Below are 24839 nucleotides of genomic sequence, written 5' to 3' on the forward strand. Positions count from 1 at the left end.
TTGAACACTAAGGGCAATTTAGCATGGCCAATCCCCCTAACCTGCACATCTTTGAACACTAAGGGCAATTTAGCATGGCCAATCCACCTAACCTGCACATCTTTGAACACTAAGGGCAATTTAGCATGGCCAATCCACCTAACCGGCACATCTTTGGGCACTAAGGGGCAATTTAGCATGGCCAATCCACCTAACCTGCATATCTTTGGAGACTAAGGGGCAATTTAGCCTGGCCAATCCACCTAACCTGCTCATCTTTGGACACTAAGGGGCAATTTAGCATGGCCAATCCACCTAACCTACACATTTTCAGACTGTGGAAAGAAACTGGAGCGCCTGGAGGAAACCCACGCAGACATGGGGAGAACATGCAAACTCCAGACTGTTATCCTTCATTTATACTGGATGTTGGTGTGACCACATCTCGAAAACTGTGTGCAGTTTTGGTCTCCTTATTAAAAGAAGGATGTAAATGCGTTTGGAGATGATTCAGAGGAGGTTCACTCAAAGGATACCTGGAATGAGGAAAGGTTTGAAAGATTGAGCTTGTTTCCACTGGAGTTTAGAAGAGTGAGGGGGAGATTCGATTGAAGAATATACGATCCTGAACGGTCTTGACAAGGTGAATGTGGAAAGGGTGTTTCCTCTTGTGGGTGAGTCCAGATCTAGGGGGGGTCACCATTTTACAAATATGGGTTGCCCTTTTAAGACAGAGATGAGGAGAATTTTTTTCTCTCAGAGGGTTGTGCGATGTTGGAACGCTCAGGTGAAGGAGGGTGGGGTCACTGAATACTTTTAAGATTGTTGTTGGGTGATGCGGTCAAAGGTTATCAGGGATGGATAGAAATGATGGAATTCAACACAAGCATATCAGCCATGACCTTATTGAATGGCGGAGCAGGTTCAAAGGGCAGAATGGCCTCCTGCTGCTCCTATTTCATATATTCATGTCTTTGTTTTATGTTTTGAGAAGACTATAATTTCTTCTAACGATGAAAGAATCTGCAGTTTTTGCAATTGCCCTTCTGGCAATGATTTAGGAAAATGTTATGAGGGTGGAAAGGTTTGTGGGCTGGAGGGAGGTGAACTGAACTCCAAATTTCCATCACCCAGAGCTCCCACCAACCCTTCATTTCTTCCATCCCATGTATAGTTTAAAGTTAAAGTTTTAAAAGTTAAGATTTGTTTATTAGATCGAAGAACAACACAGCGCAGGAAACAAGCCCCTTGGCCCAACGAGCCTGCGCCGCCATTTTAACATTGTGACTGCCCTCCTCTACCTTTGACCTTTGTCTATGCCTATTGGACTCCACAATAAAGGAACCATAACCAGATTGAGGGACGACTAATTTAGGGACAATTTCTTAACACCAATCAGCCACGTTTTTGGGGTGTGGGAGGAAACCGGAGCACCCGGAGAAAACCCACGCAAGCACGGGGAGAATGTGCAAACTCCCACAGACACCGGCCCAAATCCATGTATCTGCACAGCTAACAGTGATAGTCACTGAGTAGACATACATCAAAACTGTAATGAAGTTACTGTGGAAATCCCCTAGTCGCCACACTCTGGCACCTGTTCGGGTACGCTGAGGGAGAATTTAGCACGGCCAATCCATCTAACCAGCACGTCTTTCAGACTGTGGGAAGGAAACCCACGCAGACACGGGGAGAATGTGCACAGACTGTGACCCAAGCCAGGAATTGAACCCGGGTCCCTGGCATTGTGAGGCAGCAGTGCTAACCACTGTGTCACCGTGGTGAATTCAGGGGGAAGATCGTTCAGGCAAGTTGAAAATATCGGTGAGTTCTGGTGTGGTGTGTCTGAGAGTAAGGTAACCCTCCGACTGGGGACGAGTTCAAAGGTCAGAGGTTATCGGTGGGCGAAAGGGTTACTCAGCAATAAAGACAGAGAGAAGAAGCAGAGACAGCGATTGACCTTACCTGACCCCAGGGGCTGCTAATGACCCTCATGTTTTCCGTGATCATGTCCAGCAGGGCGAGCAACTTTGAGTCCGTGTAGTCAAACCGGTTCCCAAAGACAACGGCACACATTATGTTGGCCGTGGCGCAGGTCAGCTGGAAGGTGGGGTCAAAGGGCGACTCTGATGAGATAACAAGGCACAACAAAGCGTGAGTAGGTTAATGGAGCATGAGAGACCACCGGAGGGAGGGAGGAGGGGGGTAAGGCCTATTTTTCTCTAGTCGCATTGGGGATTTGAAGGGCAGTTGTGTAAAAACGGTTCACAAGGGATTGGCCAACAAAATCCGCAACCAATGAGCAAGAAAACACGAGGGATGTCTGATTGGCTGATAGAAACTAGAACCTGGAGGAGGCCATTCGGCCCGTTGGGCCTGCCCCGCCATTCATTTTGATCATGGCTGACCATCGAATTCAATATCCTGATCCCCCCCCCTTCCCCCATATCCCTTAACCCTTTAGCCCCAAGAGCGATATCTAATTTCTTCTTGAAATCACACAACATTTTGGCCTCAGCTACTTTCTGTGCGAGTGAATTCCACACATTCCCCACCCTCTGGGTGAAGAAATTTCTCCTCACCTCGCTCCTAAAAGGTCTTACTCCTTATCCTTAACATTGCTGCCTCACAGCTCCGGGGACCTGGGTTCAATTCTGGCCCCGGGTGACCGTCTGTGCGGAGTTTGCATGTTCTCCCCATGTCTGTGTGGGTTTCCTCCGGGTGCTCCGGTTTCCTCCCACAGTCCAAAGATGTGTGGGTTTAAGTGGATTGGCCTTGCTAAATTGTCCCTCAGTGTCAATGGATTAGCAGGGTAAATATGTGAGGTTATGGGGACAGGGCCTGGGTGGGATTGTTGCTGGTGCAGGCTTGATGGGCCAAATGGCCTTCTGAACTGCAGGCACTCTTTGAGTCTATGACCCCCCAGTTCTGGACTCCCCCACCATCGGGAACACTCTTTCTGAATCTACTTTCTCTAATCCTAATAGAATTTCATAAATTTCTATGAGATCCTCTCTCTTAGAATCATTGGAGTGCAGAAAGAGGCCATTCAGCCCATTGAGTCTGCACCAACCACAACGCCACCCAGGCCCTATCCCCATAACCCCACATATTTACCCTGCTCATTCCCCTGACAATAAGGGTCAACTTAGCATGGCCAATGCACCTAACCAGCACCCCTTTCAGACTGTGGGAGAAAACCCAGGCAGACACAGGGAGAATGTGTAAACTCCACTGGAAGACTGCCTGGCTTCCAGACAGTCGCCCAAGGCTGGAATGGAACCTGGGTCTCCAGTACTGTGAGGCAGCATCACTAACCACGGTGCCACTGTTCTAAACTCCAGTTAATATAATCCTAACCCACTGAGTCTCTCCTCAAATGACAGACCTGCTGTCCTGGGAATCAGCCTGGTAAACCTTCACTGCACTCCTTGTATAGTGAAGGCATCTTTCCTCAGATTTCCACACTATATTCCAGGTGTGGCCTATATTCCAGGCGGCAGCCATTTATTACACAGCTTGCCCACATTTCCTTTCCAACAAGTTAAGAATTCCATTAGGCTGGTACAGGCGCAATGGGCTGAATGGCCTTCTCCCGTGTTGCAAGATTTGATACTTTACATTTAACAACAAAATAACCTCTAACCTGTTTTATTCTCACAGTGCTTCTAACTCAAATGCTGAATGTTAAACTGTCCTCTTGTGAGCATTGCGTAGATGCACAATGAAGTGTTTGAGTGTGAGGGTATCCAACAGTGAGAATGGAGAACAATCAAAGTCAGACATTGAACATAGAACCCTGCACTGCAGAAGGGGGCCATTTGGCCCACCGACTCTGCACCAACTCTCCGACAGAGCATCTTACCCAGGCTGACCAACACCCCCCTCCTCCCCCCCATTCCTGTAAAGTCACGCTAATCCCTTAACCTGCACGTCTTTGGACACTAAGGGACATTTTAACATGACCAATCCACCTAACATGCATATCTGTGGATACTAGGGGGCATTTTAGCATGGCCAATTTAATATGACCAATCTATCTTACCTGCAAATCTTTGGACACTAAGGGGCAATTTAGCCTGGCCAATCCACCTAAACTACACATCTTTGGATATTAAGAAGCAATTTAGCCTGGCCAATCCACCTAAACTACACATCTTTGGATATTAAGAAGCAATTTAGCATGGCCAATCCACCTAACCTGCACATCTTTGGACATTAAGGGGCAATTTAGCATGGCCAATCCACCTAACCTGCACATCTTTGGACATTAAGGGGCAATTTAGCATGGCCAATCCACCTAACCTGCACATCTTTGGACATTAAGAAGCAATTTAGCATGGCCAATCCAAATAATCTGCACATCTTTGGACACTAAGGGGCAATTTAGCATGGCCAATCCCCCTAACCTGCACATCTTTGGATTGTGGGAGGAAACCAGACCACCTGGAGGAAACCCACACACACATGGGGAGAATGTGCAAACTCCATACAGACAGTCACCTGAGGCCGGAACTGAACCTGGGTCCCTGGCATTGTGAGGCAGCAGTGCTAACCGCTGTGCCACTGTGCCACCCTGGATGACTGTGAAGGCTTTTTAAAAATTAATTTACAGAATGTGGGTGTCGCTGGCTAGGCCCAGCATCTATTGCCCATCCCTCTTTGAACCAAAGGTGCCACCTTATCTGTGGTTCACGCCACCCTCCACTGCAGCAAGACCAGAGTGTTTGGCACCCAGCCAAATCTCCATTCACTGCGATGGGGTGGGAAAATCTCATCGGTTATGGATGATGGTAAGCTTCCGGGCCAGGTAGGTACACCCACAATGCCGTTAGGTGGGGAAATTTGACCCAAAAGTATATTTATTAGTCACAAACAGGCTTACATTAACACGGCAATGAAGTTGCTGTGAAAATCGCCTAGTTACCATATTGTGATGCCTGTTCGGGTACACTGAGGGAGAATTTAGCATAACCAATCCATCTAACCTGCAGATCTTTGTACTGTTGGAGGAAACCCACATAGACCATAGATCAAAGAAACCCTACAGTGCAGAAAGAGGCCCTTCGGCCCATCGAGTCTGCACCAAACACAATCCCACCCGGGCCCTACCCCCATATCCCTACGTATTATACCCACTAATCCCTCTAACCTGCGCATCCCTGGACACTAAGGGGCAATTTCTTAGCATAGCCAATCAACCTAACCCGCACATCTTTGGACCGTGGGAGGAAACCGGAGCACCCGGAGGAAACCCACGCAGACATGGGGAGAATGTGCAAACTCCGCACAAGCAGTGACCCAAGCCGGGAATCGAACCCGGGTCCCTGTCGCTATGAGGCAGCAGTGCCAACCACTGTGCCACTCTGCCAGCCAGCGATAATATAATTCCAAGCCATGATGGGGAGTGATTTCCGTGTGGGTTGTCTGCTGCCTCTTGTCTCCTAGATGATAGGTCTGGAAGGTGCTGCCTAAGGAGCCTTGGTGAGTTACTGCAGTGCACCTTGGAGATGGTACACACTGCTGCCTCTGTATGTTGGCGGTGGAGGGCGTGAATGTTTGTGGATGTGGTGCCAATCAAGTGGGGCTGCTTTGTCCTGGGTGGCATCGAGCTTCTTAAGTGTTGTTGGAGCTGCCCCCAACCAGGTGAGTATTCCCTCACACTCCTGACTTGTGCCTTGTAGATCTGGGGAGTCAGGGGGGTGAGTATTCCCAGCCTCTGACCTGCTCTTGTAGGGATTGTGTTTATATGGCTGGGTCCAGTTCTGGTCAATGGTAACCTCCCCCCAGGGGATGTGACTGACAACGCGACAGTAGGAACCTGCCCTTTGTATACCCGCACTGTATCTTGTATATTACATAAGAACATAAGAAATAGGAGCAGGAGTAGGCCATCTAGCCCCTCGAGCCTGCCCCGCCATTCAATAAGATCATGGCTGATCTGTCGTGGCTCAGTTCCACATTCCCGCCCTCTCCCCATAACCCTTAATCCCCTCGCTTATCAAAAACCCATCAACCCGCATCTTAAAAATATTTAGCGAGGCAGCCTCCACCACTTCAACAGGCAGAGAATTCCAGAGATTCACCACCCTTTGAGTGAAGAAGTTCCTCCTCAACTCCGTTCTAAACCGCCCCCCTTTATCTTGAGGCTGTGCCCTCTAGTCCTACTGTCCTTTCTGAGCGGGAAGAGCCTCTCCACCTCTATCCTATCCATCCCATTCATCATCTTATATGTCTCAATGAGATCTCCCCTCATTCTTCTAAACTCCAACGAGTACAAGCCTAGTTTATTCAGCCTCTCCTCATAGCTCAACCCCCTCAACTCCGGTATCAGCCTAGTAAACCTCCTCTGCACTCCCTCCAGGACCAAAATATCCTTGCGTAAGTGCGGCGACCAAAACTGCACACAGTACTCCAGCTGCGGCCTCACCAATGCCCTATACAGCCGCAGCAAGACCTCCCTACTTTTATATTCAATCCCCTTCGCTATGAAGGCCAGCATCCCATTCGCCTTCCTGACCACCTGCTGCACCTGCAGGCTGGGTTTTTGCGACTCATGCACAAGGACCCCGAGGTCCCTCTGCACCGTCGCCTGCTGCAGTTTTTCCAACCTTCCTGAACCGAGTCCTGTCGGAGGACCATCTGCTCTGGATCACCAAATCTCGGGATCTTGGGAGTCGCCGTGACCAATGGTGGGAGAGAACCTCACCGCGATATAAAAGCCAGCCAGCGGGGCTGTGGCTTGGGGGGGGGGATTTGGGATTCAGCCCCCGGGCCTGGTCTGCGAGGAATCACTCACCTTTGGTGTCTCTGAAGACGTCCACCAGGCACTTGGCCTCCCGCTGGACGAAACCCTCCAACGTCGTGCTGCCCTTCCCGAAATTCCTCACCGCCTGGATGGCGAAGCTCCGAAGCTGGCGGGAGCGATGCCCATTACTGCTGGCGATTCCTGGGAGGAGAGAGAGTGGCTTGATTCAGAGAGACGCCGCCATTTTGTCTTGTCAAAGAGGAGTGGGGACCGCAGAACTCTGAGAGGAGTTGCGGGGGGGGGGGGGGGGGGGTGGGGGGTGGGGGATTCTCCCCTATTCCGCCGTCACTCAGTGGAACGATCTGAGTTTAATTTTCATGCCAACCTGAGCTGAGGTGGTAATGGCCAAATGTAGTTGGTGGGGAGGGGGGGTGGAAAACGGACGTTCCTGCCCCTCCCCCTCCCCCTCCCTCACCCACCCTTCACAGCAGATGGTTCTGTCCTGAGCTACAAGCCAGGGCAGGTCAAGGAAGGTCAGGTTAACCTCTGACCTTTCACCTTTGAGGGCTGGGTTCAAAAGCGACGGTCCTTCTCCGAGGAAGGACGTCCTTGCTATAGCGGGAGTGGAGCGAAGGCTGATTCCTGGGATGGCAGGTCTGAGGAGACACTAAGTCGGTTAGGATTATATTCACTGGAGTTTGGAAGAGTGAGAGGGGATCTCATAGAAACATATAAAATTGTAACAGAGTTAGACTCAAAGAATGTTCTAAATGGTGAAGGGAGTCCAGAACTAGGGGGTCATAGAAATCCAACAGTACAGAAAGAGGCCATTCGGCCCATTGAGTCTGCATTGACCACAATCCCACCCCATATCCCTACATATTTTACCTGCTAATCCCTCTAACCTACACATCTTGGGACACTAGGGGGCAATTTTTTTTAGCATGGCCAATCAAGCTAACCTCCCCAAAGCTTTGGACTGTGGGAGGAAACCAGAGCACCCGGAGGCACGAGGAGATTGCGCATACTCCACACAGACAAGCCGGGAATCGAACCCAGATCCCCGGAGCTGTGAAGCAGCAGTGCTAACCACCGTGCCGCCCACAAAGTTTGAGGTGTACATCGTTTACAACTGAGGTGAGGGGAAATTTCTTCACCCAGACGGTGGTGAATGTGTGGAATTCACTCCCACAGAAAGTAGTTGAGGCCAAAACGTTGTCTGATTTCAAGAAGAAATTAGATATCGCTCTTGGGGCTAAAGGGATCGAGGGATACCAGGGGAAGGGGGGATACTGAATTTGATAATCAGCCATTGGTGGAGCAGGATTGAAGGGCTGATTGGCCTACTCCTGCTTCTAGTTTTGAATTTCTATGTCTTCTGCTTGGAAAAAAAGTATGTCTGGGTGTGGAGGAGGGAGGGGGAGGTGGTGCTTGAGGTGAATGGGAAGAGGGTTCCAGCTGGTTCCTCTTTCCCAACGCCTAACCTGTTCCCTGGCCTCCTTTGGCTGAACTCTTTGCTATCTAGAGATTTTTCAATAAACGCAAAGCCACCTCTATCTCCGACTTCCTCTTCCGTGAGCTTGTTTATCTGCGTAGAAGTTGTTCTACCCCATTGCGGGCTCAATGTTCGCTTATCCGTGGTTTTTAGAATCCCTACAATGGAGAAAGAGGCCATTCAGCCCATCGAAGCAGCGGGGGAGTCCATCTTAGTCCGTCTCACCCCATCACGCGGACTTCCATTCCTCAAGTGTTTAACCAGCTTTCCATCGAGACAGCGGGGCTGGGGGGAGAGGCGAGTCTCGGAGGTTTATAGTCCACACCCGCAGGGTGCCTCGCCTCACCTGGGGGACTGAGATCGCACTGACAGCTTAATGGATAGCAGGTCAAACATACATTTCAAGAATGTGCCCCGGGGGAGGGAATAAAAATTCAACATTAACTCCTCAGTAATCACTGCAGCAGACAAACTCGGTGCCCAGGCAGTGTTCATTACTGGAAATACACTGTTTCTGGAACAACGCAGTCCAGGCCCTTCGGCCCTCAGTGTTGTGCCGACCAGTGGAACCAAGCTAATGACCCTCTAACCTAAACTATTCCAATATTATCCATATGCCTATCCACTGACCATTTGAACGCCCTTAAAGTTGGCGAGTCCACTACTGCTGCAGGCAGGACATTCCACGCCCTTACTACCCTCTGAGTAAAGAACCTACCTCTGACATCCGTCCTATAATTACCACCCCTCAATTTAAAGCTACGTCCCCCTCGTGTTAGCCGTCACCATCCGAGGAAAAAGGCTCTCACTGTCCACCCTATCTAACCCTCTGATCATCTTGTATGCCTCAATTAGGTCACCTCGTAACCTTCTTCTCTCAAACGAAAATAACCTCAAGTCCCTCAGCCTTTCCTCATAAGACCTTCCCACCATACCAGGCAACATCCTGGTAAACCTCCTCTGCACCCTTTCCAACGCCTCCACATCTTTCTTATAATGCGGCAACCAGAACTGTACGCAATACTCCAAGTGCCTCTGGAGCAGATAACTGAGGGAAGGCCTGAGGTAAATGAGGGTGGGTGTGGAGAGGGAGAGATGCTTGGGAAGAGGGATGGGAATGGAGGAGGGAGGGGAAAAGAAGAAGGAAATTAAGTGCAGAGGAAACTTTTTTCCCCCTTGTGCCTGGGACGTGGGCCTCACTGGCTGGGCCAGCGTTTATTGCCCATCCCTAATTGCCCTTGAACTGAGTGTCTCACTTGGCCATTTCAGAGGGGCAGTTGAGAGTCAACCACATTGTGAATCATAGAAACCCTACAGCGCAGAGAAGAGGCCCTTCGGCCCATCAAGTCTGCACCTACCATAATCCCATCCAGGCCCTACCCCCATATCCTGACACGTTTACCCACTAATCCCTCTAACCTAGGCATCCCAGGTCACTAAGGGGCAATTTTAGCACGGCCAATCAACCTAACCTGCACATCTTTGGAAAGAAACCCATGCAGACACGAGGAGAATGTGCAAACTCCACACAGATGGTGACCCGAGCTAGGAATCGAACCCAGGACCCCGGAGCTGTGAAGCAACAGCGCTAACCCACTGTGCTACCATGCTGTGGCTCTGGAGTCACATGTAGGCCAGGCTGGGTAAGGACAGCAGATTTCCTTCCCAAAGGGAACCAGATGGGTTTTTCCGACGATTGACCATGTCATCAGTAGATTTTTTTTTACTGAATTCAAATTCCACCATCTGCCGTGATGGGATTCGAGCTCGGGTCCCCCAGAACAATTCAAGTTTATTTATTAGTCAGAAGTAAGGCTTGCATTAACACCGCAATGAAGTTGCTGGGAGATTTCCCCCAGTTCGGGTCAATGCACCCTGACCAGCTGAGTTTCTAGTTGACAGCGGTAATATCACCAGGCCGTCACCTCCGGAATGGGAATGTCCGATGCCCAAATCTCTCAATTCTTACCGTATCCCTTTGTGATTTTCCTGATGGACGGCACCGTGCCTCTGGCCCCGAAATCCTCTGCCCGATGGACCAACGCTTCCTTGACCGTTTCAAAGCCGCACAGCACCACCGCAGGCCGGGGTCCGAGCCACACCGTGAACACGGAACCATACTTCTCACTCATCTGTAAAGACAGAGTGTGGGATTCAGACAGAGAGGCACAATCCCATTAATGGGAACCGCTTACGACAAGGAAAAGGCCCCCGCGGGCCTGAGGGTTCCCCAACCTGTTCCCAGGGCTCCTCTGCCTGAGCTCTTTGCTATCTAGAGATCTTTCAAAAAACACAAAGCCATCGCTATCTCCAACTTCCTCTCCCGTGCTTATCTGCACAGAAGTTGCAGGCTCAGTGCTCACTTGTGCATGGTTTTAGAATCCCTACAATACAGAAATAGGCCATTCAGCCCATTGAGTCCACACCGACTCTCCAAAAAGAGCATCCCGCCTGAGCCCTCCCCTCTGCCATGTCCCCGTAACCCTGAGAATTTACCAACCCAACACACCTGCACCAAACCCCCTAAAGGGCATGGTTAATCCACCTAACCTGCACATCTTGGGACACTAAGAGACAATTTAGCATGGCCAATCCACCTAACCTGCACACCTTTGGACACTAAGGGGCAATTTAGCATGGCCAATCCACCTAACCTGCACACCTTTGGACACTAAGGGGCAATTTAGCATGGCCAATCCACCTAACCTGCACACCTTTGGTCACTAAGGGGCAATTTAGCATGGCCAATCCACCTAACCTGCACATCTTGGGACTGTGAGGGGAAACCGGAGCGCCTGGAGGAAACCCACACAGATGCGGGGAGAACTGGAAACCTAAGTCACCCAATGCTGGAATTGAACCTGGGTCCCTGGCGCTGTGAGGCAGCAGCGCTAACCACTGTGCTTTTAACCATCCATTAAAAGTCCAGTGACTTCAGATGGGAATTTCCCACCTCGAGGCAGGAAGGTGGAGAATTCCTGCCCCGTGTTTCACGTCCCTGTGACTCTTCCTCAGAGCTTGAGACGTGAGCTCTGTTTTTCTCTCTCCACAGATGCTGCCAGACCCACTGTGTTTTTCCAACCTTTCCTGTTTTTGTTTCGGGTTCCCCGTGTCTGCTTTTATCCCAAGCGGTCATCGATTGGCCAATTGAGGGCCCCCCATTGGTGGTGGGAAGGGAAGGCTGTCAACTGGACGTTGGGAGCTTAATCCTGGCAGATGTGGGTAGGCAGTGGGATTCTGGTGTGCCACCATCCTGCCTGCCGTCACCAAGTATATCCGGCAAGACCAGTAGATTTTTTTAAACGTCGTTCAAATGTGATGCGGACGCCACTGGCCTGCATTTGTTGCCCATTCCTGAGGCATTTGAGAACTCATCACATTGATGTGGAGTCACGTGTAGGCCAGACCGGGTAAGGATGGCAGATTTCCTTCCCTGAACGGGCGTTAGTGAACCAGACGGGTTTTTCCGACAATTGTTTCACAGTCACTTTTAATTGAATTTTTATTGAATCCAAATTTCACCATCTGCTATGGTGGGATTCGAACCTGGATCCCCAGAGCATTACCCTGGATCTCTGGATTGCAAGTCCAGTAACTGCGCCACTGCCTCCCCCACAGCCTGTGGTCGCTGTATTATTAGCCTGGGCAGAGTTAGATCAAGGTAACTAAACTGTTGTTACCCTTAGTGAGAGGTCTCACAACTCTTGGTTAAAGTCCAACAGGTTTATTTGGAATCGCGAGCTTTCGGAGGGTGTTGTGAGAGCTCTTACTGTGCCCAACCCAGTCCGATGCCCGCAGTATATCGACACGGTGGTTAGCCCTGCTGCCTCACAACGCCAGGGACCCGGGTTCAATTCCTGGCTCGGGTCACTGCCTGTGTGGAGTCTGCACATTCTCCCCATGTCTACGTGGGTTTCCTCCCACCCTCCAAAGACGCGCGGGTTAGGCTGATTGGCCGTGCTAAATTGATCCTTAGTGTCGGAGGGACTAGTAGGTAAATATGTGGGGCTATGGGGACAGGCGCTGGGTGGGATTGTGGACTCGATGGGCTGAAGGGCTTCCTTCTGGACTGTGGGGTTTCTATGATCTCCACATCATTGTTGCCCTTACAAGAGCTTGGTATACACCAATATTAGCTGTGTGGATTTGTACAGCTAAAGATACTAGTAGTTTTCTACAGCCTTATCAATCGCCTCACCCTGTGCTGGTGTTAGCTATCTCGTGACTACCTGTGAACCCGGGCTCCCAGCGCTGTGAGGCAGCAGTGCTAACCACAGTGACACCATACAACCCTTGCGTTTGACTCTCAAGTGTTGTCCGAAGTGGCCAAATGAGACACTCAGGGCAATAAGGGATGGTCAATTTGGAATGGGCCATAAATGCTTACCAGCTGGACCCCCCCCCTGCCCCCACCAACCTTCCCCGCACCACCCTGCTGCCCCCATCTAGCACAGTGGGTTAGCACTGTTGCTTCACAGCTCCAGGGTCCTGGGTTCGATTCCCGGCTCAGGTCACTGTCTGTGTGGAGTTTGCACATTCTCCTCGTGTCTGCGTGGGTTTCCTCCCACAGTCCAAAGATGTTCAGGTTAGGTTGATTGGCCGTGCTAAATTGCCCCTCAGTGTCCTGGGATGTGTAGGTTAGAGGGATCAGTGGGTATAATATGGGGGTAGGGCCTGGGTGGGATTGTGTTCGGTGCAGACTCGATGGGCCGAGGGGCCTCTTTCTGCACTGTAGGGTTTCTACGATTCTACCCCAGGAGAGAATGAAGAAAGCTTCTCTTTTATCGCGGAAATAGTTAACCTTCTGTCACTTTACATAAAGTGAAAAAACCTGTTCTTGTGGCAAACCCCACCCTCCGCGGATCAGCGACTGTAGTTTTGTTTATCAGCTGTCATTGTCCATCTCCGTAGTTAGATTCCCAGTATCTTAGTTCATCTTTTCTGTCAAAACCGTGCTATTTTTGGAAGCTTTGTGTTTGTCCTCCCTCACCCGCATCTCGATAGAGCTCCAGTCATCCAGAAATATTCTGATTGCTATCTGATCGCCTGCTGCACCTAACTCCTCCTTATATAATTTTGCATGCACGTAACTTCTCCCCAAAAATTGACTGGGTGAAAGAAATGGCTTATCGGACAGTTGGCTCCTATCTGGAAAGCACCAGCGAGGTTTAAGTTTATACAGGGTGTGGGGAGGGCGGGGGCGAAGGAGAGAGGGCGGGGAGATATCCTGACCAGATGCTCTGGGTAAACACATGTCCAGGGAAACAAATAATCGTTGACGCAGGAGCTGGGAATGTGTAAGGCCCTCAAAATCTTCGGATGTTGCAATGCCTTGAGGGAATCGCTGAGGCACTTCGAGACATAGCGTGGAAACAGGCCCTTCAGCCCAACTTGTCCATGCCGTCCCTTTCTTTTTAACCGCTAAGCTGGCCCCAGTTGCCCGCATTTGGCCCATATCCCTCTATACCCCATCTTATACATGTAACTGTCTAAACGCTTTTTAAATGTGATCAAGAAGGCGAATGGGATGCTGGCCTTCATAGCGAGGGGGATAGAATATAAAAGCAGGGAGGTCTTGCTGCAACTGTACAGGGCACCGGTGAGGCCGCAGCTGGAGTACTGTGTGCAGTTTTGGTCGCCGCACTTGCGCAAGGATATATTGGCCTTGGAGGGAGTGCAGAGGAGGTTCACTAGGCTGATACCGGAGATGAAGGGGTTGGACTATGAAGAGAGACTAAACAGACTGGGTCTGTACTCGTTGGAGTTTAGAAAGATGAGGGGGGATCTTATAGAGACGTATAAGATAATGAAAGGGATGGATAGGGTAGAGGTAGAGAGATTCTTCCCCCTTAGAAAGGATAGCAGGACTAGAGGGCACAGCCTCAAGATAAGGGGGGGCAGTTTAGATCAGAGTTGAGGAGGAACTTCTTCACTCAAAGGGTGGTGAATCTCTGGAATTCTCTGCCCGTTGAAGTGGTGGAGGCTACCTCGCTAAATATATTTAAGTCACGGGTGGATAGGTTTCTGATAGACAGGGGAATTAAGGGGAGAAAGCGGGAAAGTGGAACTGATCCACTTCAGATCAGCCATGATCTTATTGAATGGCGGGGCAGGCTCGAAGGGCTAGATGGTCGACTCCTGCTCCTATTTCTTATGTTCTTATGTAAAAGACAAAATTGTACCCGCCTCTACTACTACCTCTGACAGCTGAGCGTTCCAGTCACTCAGCACCTTCTGTGTGAAAAAATTACCCCTCTGGACCCTTTTGTATCTCTCCCCTCTCACTTTAAACCTATGCCCTCTAGTTTTAGACTCCCCTACATTTGGGAAAAGATGTTGACTATCTAGCTGACCTATGGAACAGCACGGTAGCACAGTGGGTTAGCACTGCTGCTTCACAGCTCCAGGGACCTGGGTTCGATTCCTGGCTTGGGTCACTGTCTGTGTGGAGTTTGCACATTCTCCTCGTGTCTGTGTGGGTTTCCTCCCACAGTCCAAAGATGTGCGGGTTAGGCTGATTGGCCATGCTAAGAAATTGCCCCTTTGTGTCCAGGGATGCGTAGGTTAGAGGGATTAGTGGGTGGGATATGGGGGTAGGGCCTGTGGTCGGTGCAGACCCAATGGGCCAAAGGACCTCTTTCTGCACTGTAGGGTTTCTATGATGCCCCTCATTATTTTACAGACCTCTTTAAGATCACCCCTGAGTCTCATACGCTCTGGCGAAGAAAGTCCCCAGTCTATGCAGCCTCTCTTTATAACTCAAAGTTCTTAGGTTTTGTAGAATCATACAGAGCTGGGGAGGCCCTTCGGCCCATTCAGTTTGTTTCCTCAGCCCTCGTTCCGTGTGAGCTTCAGAACCAGAAGATCACCCCTAGGTAGGAGGCTCAGAAGTTAGCTTTTTTCGAAGAGGCTATCAGTTAACGGCCAGCGACAGCAGCACTGTAGTTAACACGACTGCCTCACAACGCCAGAGAGCTAGCTTCAATCCCCGGCTTGGGTCACTGTCAACGTTAATTAATTTAGGCAATTAGCACATTGTTCAAAGTGCCATTCTCGTTAGAGCATGGAAATTGTCTTCGGGGATAGGTGAGCGAAGCAAGCCTTGTGACGCTGTCCCTCCTGTGGACATCTAACCTGGAACATAGAATCCCTACAGTGCAGAAAGAGGCCCTTCAGCCCATCGAGTCTGCACTGAACACAATCCCACCCAGGCCCTATCCCCATATCCCTACATATTATTCCCACTAACCCAGGCACTAAGGGGCAATTTCTTAGCACGGCCAATCAACCTAACCCGCACATCTTTGGACTGTGGGAGGAAACTGGAGCATCTGGAGGAAACCCACGCAGACACGAGGAGAATGTGCAAACTCCACACAGGCAGTGACCCGAGCCAAGAATCGAACCCAGGACCCGTGAAGCAGCAGTGTTAACCACTGTGCCGCCCAGTATTCATTAAGCACTCTAACTGGACTGCTGGTGAGATTCAGAGTGCACATTCTCCCCGTGTCTGCCTGGGTTTCCTCCGGGTGCTGCAGTTTCCTCCCACAGTTTGAAAGATGTGCTGGTTGGGTACATTGGCCGTGCTTAAGTCTCCCTCAGCGTACCCGAACAGGAGCCGGAGTGTAGCGATGTTCTTATTGAGGTGTTAATGCAAGCCTACTCGTGACAAATAAATAAACTTTAAAACTTCCCTTTTCTCCCATTCTATCCGTAATTTTATTTCTCCAGCGAGACTTCATCCCAGTCCCTTTCAAAATATGTGATTGAATCTCTATCCGTTTTACTTAAAATCTAGAGGGAGGCAATGACATAGTGTTGTTATCACTTGACTATTAATCTCAACTAATATCCCAGGGACTTGGGTTCGAATCCCGCCACAGCAGGTGATGGAATTTAAATTCAATTTTTAAAAAAAATCTAGAATTAAGAATCTACTGATGACTGTGAAACAATAGTGTGGATGAACAGAGGGATCTAGGTGTATGTGTACATAGATCCCTGAAAGTTGGGAATCAAGTAGATAGGGTTGTTAGGAAGGCATACGGTGTCTTGGCGTTTATTGGTAGGGGGATGTTGCAACTGTACAAAACTCTGGTGCGGCCGCACTTGGAGTATTGTGTGCAGTTCTGGTCCCCACATTACAGGAAGGATGTGGAGGCTTTGGAGAGGGTGCAGAGGAGGTTTACCAGGATGTTGCCTGGTATGGAGGGGAGGTCCTATGAGGAGAGACTGAGGGATTTGAGGTTGTTTTCGTTAGAAAGAAGGCGGCTACGAGGGGACCTTATTGAAACATATAAGATGATTAGAGGTTTAGATAGGGTGGATAGTGATAGCCTTTTTCCTCGGATGGAGAAAGCTAGCACGAGGGGACATAGCTTTAAATTAAGGGGTGGTAGTTATAGGACGGATGTCAGGGGTAGGTTCTTTACCCAGAGGGTGGTGAGGGATTGGAATGCCCTGCCTGCTGCAGTTGTAAATGCGCCTAGTTTGGGGGCGTTTAAGAGATCCGTGGATAGGTTTATGGATGGTAAGGGTTTGGTTTAGGTTAGAGGGTCATTGTTTTTTAACTGGTTGGCGCAACATTGTGGGCCGAAGGGCCTGTTCTGCGCTGTAATGTTCTATGTTCTATGTTCTAGTTGTCAGAAAAACCCGTCTGGTTCACTAATGTCCCTTTAGGGAAGGAAATCTGCCGTCCTTACCCTGGTCTGGCCTACGTGTGACTCCAGAGCCACACAGCAATGTGGTTGACTCTCAACTGCCCTCCAAGGGCAATTAGGGATGGGCAATAAATACTGGCCCACGACACCCATGTCCCACGAATGAATAAAAGAAAGTGGAACAGCATTCATTGTCCATCCCTGAGGGTCAACCACATTGCTGTGGGTCTGGAGACACATGTAGGCCAGATCAGGTAGGCCGAACAGATTTCCTTCGCTCAAGGACAATAGTGAACCAGATGGGTTTTTCTGACAATGGTTTCATGAGAATTTTAATTGCAAATTTTTATTCAAATTCCAACATGTGCCACGGCTAATCCGGTGGAAAAAACCATTACATCCTTGCCTCCCCCTTATATGAGTCAATGCATCACCAGGTCACTGGAACATGCTAACTGGGAAAGTGTGTTGTTCCGTTGTCTATTAAAATAAGAACATAAGAACTAGGTACTGGAGTAGGCCCCAAGCCTGCTCCGCCATTCAATAAGATTATGGCTGATCCTTTCATGGACTCATCTCCACCTACCCACCCACTCACCTTAATTCCTTTACTGTTCAAATATCTATCGACATGGTTCAGCTATATGTATATCTATTTGTTTGTGAGCTGGAATTTCCCATTCTGAGTAAACATTGATTCTCATGACACGACTGTTTATCAAGCATTTCCTGTTAGTCTTACACCAGTAAACTCCAATAAAACACTGAGTAGCAGAAGTTCAGCAAGTGATCGTAGCTACTCCACCCATCAGGCTTGCACCCACTCTTCGACATCCCATCCAGGCCCTATCCCTGTACCTCACGTGTCTACCCCACTAATCCACTTAACCCACACATCCAGGGACAAAAGGAGCAATTTAGCATGGCCAATCCATCTAACCTACACATCTTTGGACACCAAGGGACAATTTAGCACGGCCAATCCACCTAACCTACATATCTTTAGACATTAAGGGGCAATTTAGCATGGCAAATCCACCTAACCTACACACCTTTGGACACAAAGGGGCAATTTAGCATGGCCAATCCACCTAACCTACACACCTTTGGACACAAAGGGGCAATTTAGCATGGCCAATCCACCTAACCTGCACATCTTTGGACACAAAGGGGCAATTTAGCATGCCCAATCCACCTAACCTACACACCTTTGGACACAAAGGGGCAATTTAGCATGGCCAATCCACCTAACCTGCACATCTTTGGACACAAAGGGGCAATTTAGCATGCCCAATCCACCTAACCTACACACCTTTGGACACAAAGGGGCAATTTAGCATGGCCAATCCACCTAACCTGCACATCTTTGGACACTAAGGGACAATTTAGCATGGCCAATCCACCTAACCTGCACATCTTTGGACACTAAGGGGCAATTTAGCATGGCAAATCCACCTAACCTGCACATCTTTGGACACTAAGGGACAATTTAGCATGGCCAATCCACCTAACCTGCACATCTTTGGACACAAAGGGGCAACTTAGCATGGCCAATCCACCTAACCTGCACATCTTTGGATAAAAAGGGGCAATTTAGCATGGCCAATCCACCTAACCTACACATCTTTGGAGTGGGAGCAAACCCTTGCAGACACGGGGATAATGTGCAGACTCCACACAGACACCCAGTCTTGTTGCCACCATTTAATAAAGCAAAAGGTGGGGGTGGGATTTGATCACACAAGTAACTGGACACCTGCGCCTCAGAGAAGAACATTCCGGTTAATTCCCAAATATTACTGGCGTTGGTAGGTAGGCATCTCTGTTCCTGACCTATTTACCAGCTCACCATGAGCACCTCAGGTCAATGTTGTATAATGACTTCAATCAGGTACATGATGTTGATCTCTTGGAGTATGAGCTCCCTGATTGGGTGGTAATTGTGATCTCGAAGGATGCGGTCATCGCTAGCTGGGCCGGTATTTATTACCCATCTCTAATTGCCCCTTGGACTGAGTGACGCCATTTCTGTTGAGAGTCAACCATGTTGCTGTGGCTCTGGAGTCATATTTGGGCCAGGCGGGGTAAGAATGGCAGGTTTCCTTCCCCAAAGGGGCGTTAGTGAACCAGTTGGGTTTTTCCAACAATTGACAAGGGTTTCGCCTTTTAATTTTTACTGACTTTTAAATTTCACCATTTGCTGTGGTGGGATTCGAACTTGGATCCACAGCATTACCCAGAGTCTCTGGATTACTAGCCCACTGACAACACCACTAAGCTACCACCTCCCCCCTTCTTTCAGCCCCCTTTCAATCAAGCCTCTTCAGGATCTTACATGTTTCGAAGAGATCACCTCTCATTCTTCTACATAGTACAAAGGGCGGTGCAGTGGCACAGTGGTTAGCGCTGCTGCCTCACAACGCCAGGGACCTGGGTTCAATTCCCGGCTTGGGTCACTGTCTGTGTGGAGTTTGCACATCCTACCTGTGCCTGTGTGGGTTTCCTTCCAAAGATGTGCGGGTTAGGAGGATTGGCCTTGCCAAATTGTCCCTTAGTGTCAGGGGGATTAGCAGGGTAAGTATGTGGGATAGGACCTGGGTGGAATTGTTGTCGGTGCAGTCTCGATGGGCCGAACAGCCTCCTCCTTGCACTGTAGGGACTCTATGACCCGACCTATTCAACTGTCTCTCCCCCAACACTCCAGAATTCAGAGTGGACTCTTTCAACACTTGAGCCACACGGGGAGATATTGAGACAGTCACCCAAAAAACTCAGTCAAATCCAAGGTGTGGCACTGCAGAGGGCAATTTAGCCTTGCCTTGTATGCCATGCAGACAAATATATACGGAGATTGATGGTAACAGACTGTCAGAGTCTAAAACAAACAGAATAATCAATGAACAAACACATACTGTGTGCTACCTGGGAGGGGATAATCTAGAGGTAATGTCATAGACTACTTAGAGAATCATAGAAATCCTACAGTGCAGAAGAGGGCCATTTGGCCCATTGTGTCTGCACCAACCACAATCCCACCCAGGCCCTATCCCCAAATATTTACCCTGCTAATCCCTAAGAAGCAATTTTAGCACGGCCAATCAACCTAACCCACACATGTTTGGACTGTGGGAGGAGACCAGAGCACCCGGAGGAAACCCACGCAGACACGGGGAGAATGTGCAAACTCCGCACAGACGGTGACCCGAGCTGGGAATCGAACCCCGATCCCTGGAGCTGTGAGGCAGCGGTGCTAACCCACTGTGCCACCGGTATTCATCCAGAAACTCAACTAATAGAACAACATACATAGAACCCTACAGGGCAGAAAGAGGCCCTTCAGCCCATCGAGTCTGCACCGAACACAATCCCACCCAGCCCTACCCCCCTATCCCTACACATTATACCCACTAATCCCCTCTAACCTACGCATTCCTGGACACTAAGGGGCAATTTCTTAGCACGGCCAATCAACCTAACCAGCACATCTTTGGACTGTGGGAGGAAACCCACACAGACATGGGGAGAATGTGCAAACTCCACACAGACAGTGACCTGAGCTGGGAATCGAACCCAGGACCCTGGAGCTGTGAAGCAGCAGCGCTAACCCACTGTGCTACCGTGTTCCGGGGACCTGGCAGCCGGTGGAATTTAAAGTCAATAAAAAATATCTGGAATTAAGAATCTACTGATGAAACCATTGTCGGAAAAACCCCATCCGGTTCACTCATGTCCCTTTAGAGAAGGAAATCTGCCGTCCTTACCCGGTCTGGACTCCAGAGCCACAGCGATGTGGTTGACTCTCAAACGTCCTTGGGCAACGAGGGATGGGAAAGGATGCTGGCCCAGTCAGTGGCGCCCATGTCCCATGAATGAATAAACTGTTGTGCGAACCCTCTGACAAATAGGGTTAAAAACCGCATGCATACGATGATGAATATTGCAGGCCCAGACGTGAGATTGGCATCTGTTACTCCTTTTTGGTAATTACTCTCATCTGGGTTCCTAATGAGCCGCATGTATCTTGTGGTTAATATACGGAGGTTGACACAAAATTGGTGCTGACGTTAGCTGAGAAGGAATGTTTGGTTTCTCTGTCGCTTTTACCAGGGACGCTCCTTAGAAAGTGCTCTGAGAGCTTGCGGCGTTCCCTTTCAGATAAACCTGTTGGACTTTCACCTTGGTGTTGTGAGACGTTTTACTGTGTTTACCCCAGTCCAACGCTCCACATCAAAGCCTGGGGACCGTCAGCGATGAGGAAAGATTGGGTAGGTTGAGGGTACTTTGTTTGGAATGGTTGAGGTGAGAGAGATTTAGTTGAAGTGGACAAAATTATGGGGGGGGGGGGTGGGTGGGTGAGGCGGGGATATAGAGTGGACAAGTGGGCCCGGTTCCCTTTGGTTGGGGTGCCGTTGCCTCGGCGAAGCTGCCAGCATATTTTAAGACCCCCACGCACCCCTTCTTCCATCGGGAAAAGGATACAAAAGTCTGAGGTCACGTACCGACCGACTCAAGAACAGCCTCTTCCCTGCTGCCATCAGACTTTTGAATGGACCTACCTCGCACTAAGCTGATCTTTCTCCGCACCCTGCCTGCGACTGTAACACAGCACCCTGCACCCTCTCCTTTCCTTCTCCATGAACGGTATGCTTTGTCTGCAGAGCGCGCAAGAAACAGTAGTTTTCACTGTGTACGTGTGACAATAATAAATCAAATTTAGGTACCAGGGGCATGGGTTCATTGAAAAAGGTCGCAGATGGAGGGGGAGTGGTTAAGGATGGGCAAAGATGTGCGGGTTAGGTTGATTGGCCGTGCTAAAATTGCCCCTTGGCGCACTGAGATATGTAGGTAAAAAAATTGCCCCTTAGTATCCTGATGCATAGGTTAGAGGGATTAGTGGGTAAAATATGTAGGGATATGGAGGTAGGGCCTGGGTGGGATTGTGGTCAGTGCAGACACGATGGGCTGAATGGTCTCTTTCTGCATTGTAGGGTTTCTATGATTCTATGGGCAATAAATGCTGGCCAGCCAGTGACACCAGTGTCCCACAGATTAATAATTCAGAACAAGATTCTTATTTCCTAGTCTAAACCGACATTCCATTTTAAGGTATACAAGATTAGTTCAGCAAGGTATTCTCATTTACCACTTTATTTATTATTAGTGTCACAAGTAGGCTTACATTAACACTGCAATGAAGTTACTGTGAAAATCCCCTAGTCGCCACACTCTGGCACTTGTTCGGGGACACCAAGGGAGAATTTAACATCTAACCAGCCGGTCTTCATAGAATCATAGAACCCTACAGTACAGAAAGAGGCCCTTCGGCCCATCGAGTCTGCATCGAACACAGTCCCACCCAGGCCCGATCCCCATATCTCTACATATTATACCCACTAATCCATCTAACCTACACATCCCAGGACACTAAGGGGCAATTTCTTAGCATGGCCAATCAACCTAACCCCACACATCTTTGGACTGTGGGAGGAAACCGGAGCACCTAGAGGAAACCCACGCAGACACAGGGAGAATGTGCAAATTCCACACAGACAGTGACCTGAGCCGGGAATCGAACTCGGGTCCCTGGGAGGCAGCAGCGCTAACCACTGTGCCAATGGTGCCATCCCCAACTTTTAACCGATATTTCACTATAAGGTATACAAGATTAGAATCATAGCATGAAGTAGAGGCCCTTCAGCCCATCGAATCTGCACCAATACATTAGAAACCTGAACTCCCATCTAATTTAAGCTGCCAGCACTTGGCCCAGAGCCCTGAATGTTATGATGTGAGGCATCCCGACTCCACTCCCCCTCCCAGGCAGCGCATTCCAGAGCCTCGTCACCCTCTGGGGTAAAAAGGTTTTTCCTCACACCCTCCTGCCCCTCACCTTGAACTTCTGTCCCCTCGTGACTGACCCTTCAACTAAGAGGAACGGCTCCCCCTGTCTAATCTGTCCGTGCCCCTCATAATCTTGTACACCTCAATCAGCTCACCCCTCAGTCTCCAACAAACACAACCCAAGCCTATCCAACCTCTCTTCATAACTTAAATGTTCCATCCCAGGCAGAATCCTGGTGAATCCTCTGCACCCCTCTAGTTTGGATCAATATTCATAGGATCGTAGAATCCCTATGGTACAGAAGGAGACCATTCAGCCCATCAAGTCTGTACTGACCACAGTCCCACCCAGGCCTTATTCCTGTAACTCCATACATTTACCCTGCCAATCCCCCTGACAGTAGGGTCAATTTAGCATGGCCAATCCACCAAACCCGCACAACTTTGGACAATAAGGGACAATTTAGCATGGCCAATCCACCAAACCCGCACAACTTTGGACAATAAGGGACAATTTAGCATGGCCAATCCACCTAATCTACACATCTTTGGACACTAAGGGACAATTTAGCATGGCCAATCCACCTAACCTGCACATCTTTGGACACTAAGGGGCAATTTAGCATGGCCAATCCACCTAACCTACACATCTTTGGATACTAAGGGGCAATTTAGCACGACCAATCCACCTAACCTACACATCTTTAAACACTAAGGGACAATTTAGCATGGCCAATCCACCTAACCTGCACATCTTTGGACACTACAGGGCAATTTAGCATGGCCAATCCACCTAACCTACACATCTTTGGACACAAAGGGGCAATTTAGCATGGCCAATCCACCTAACCTGCACATCTTTGGACACTAAGGGGCAATTTAACATGGCCAATCCACCTAACCTGCAAATCTTTGGACACTAAGGGGCAATTTAGCATGGCCAATCCACCTAACCCATACATCTTTGGACACTAAGGGGCAATTTAGCATGGCCAATCCACCTAACCCATACATCTTTGGACAGTAAGGGGCAATTTAGCATCACTAATCCACCTAACCTAGACATCTTTGAACACTAAGGGGCAATTTAGCATGGCCAATCTGCCTAACCTACACATCTTTGGACACTAAGGGGCAATTTAGCATGGCCAATCTGCCTAACCTACACATCTTTGGACACTAAGGGGCAATCTAGCACAGCCAATCCACCTAACCCGCACAGCTTGGGAACCTGTTCGGGCACACTGAGGGAGAATTTAGCACCTAAGCAGCACGTCTTTCGGACTGTGGGAGGAAACCGGAGCAGCCGGAGGAAACCCACGCAGACACGGGGAGAACATGCAGACTCCACACAGACAGTGACCCGAAACCGGAGTTGAACCTGGGCTCCTGACGCTCTGGGACCGCGGTGCTAACCACTGTGCTTGCCCGCTGAGTGTCGAATTTACCTGCACGCAGATTGGGCATGCATTAATGCTTTCAATATTCTTATTTCCCCCTTTTTTAAGCAGACCAGCTCGGGACACAACGATCTTATCCCCTCATTTTTACTGTTTTCTTTTGCCCTTTTGTTTTGGGGGGGGGGGGAAGAAATGACAGAAAGTCGGCTTACCTTCATCAGGGATCGGTCAGGGGCTGTCTTGTCTATCTGCAGGGTATTGCCGAGGAAGGGGAGAGCTGGAGGACCAGGTGGGAGCCTGCGGTGCCTGGACCGTGCCTTCCAGTACGCGAGCAGCAGCAGAGTCAGTGCGAGGACTGTGAGAGTCACTGCACAGGAGGTGGAATCCATAGCAGCTCAGCTCACTGATAATCAGCTCTGCCCCCGCCTTTGAAGCTAAGTTTTAGACTGTCGAAACAGGCTGTGGAAGGAAGCTGCGATGCCGCGGTTGTACTGTGCAACCTTTATAAGAATGAAGTGTCAGTCCCTCCCAAGGGTGGAGACATCTACCCCCACTGAGTTACGACATGTCTGTGACAGTGACTGAGCCCATTACTCCTCACTGTTACTGGTTGAAGTTTTTCTTGGTATGCGTGTAATTGTTTTATCAAACTTCCTCCCTCCCCCCCCCCCCCCCCCGTGCAATGAGGTCCGTGAGTAACTGGCTCTTATCTGAGT

The 24839-nt window shown here is 49.5% G+C and overlaps 1 protein-coding gene across 1 annotated transcript in view; it reads right to left on the reverse strand.

Moving 5' to 3' along the window:
* The window catches only part of LOC145362274 (cytochrome P450 2F3-like), a 38010-nt gene extending 13434 nt beyond the window's left edge, over positions 1 to 24576 (reverse strand). The window contains exons 1-4 of the mRNA XM_080218360.1: positions 24336 to 24576; positions 10192 to 10354; positions 6779 to 6928; positions 1945 to 2105 (exon numbers count right to left, since the gene is read on the reverse strand). Of these exons, the coding sequence (XP_080074486.1) occupies positions 1945 to 2105; positions 6779 to 6928; positions 10192 to 10354; positions 24336 to 24512 (651 nt within the window). The 5' untranslated portion in view covers positions 24513 to 24576. The remainder of the gene's footprint in view (positions 1 to 1944; positions 2106 to 6778; positions 6929 to 10191; positions 10355 to 24335) is intronic.
* Between the last annotated feature and the right edge of the window lie 263 nt (positions 24577 to 24839).

Source organism: Carcharhinus amblyrhynchos, unplaced genomic scaffold (genome assembly GCF_965287045.1).
Source record: "Carcharhinus amblyrhynchos unplaced genomic scaffold, sCarAmb.v2.hapA scaffold_37, whole genome shotgun sequence".
In the NCBI taxonomy this organism is placed as follows: Eukaryota; Metazoa; Chordata; class Chondrichthyes; order Carcharhiniformes; family Carcharhinidae; genus Carcharhinus; species Carcharhinus amblyrhynchos.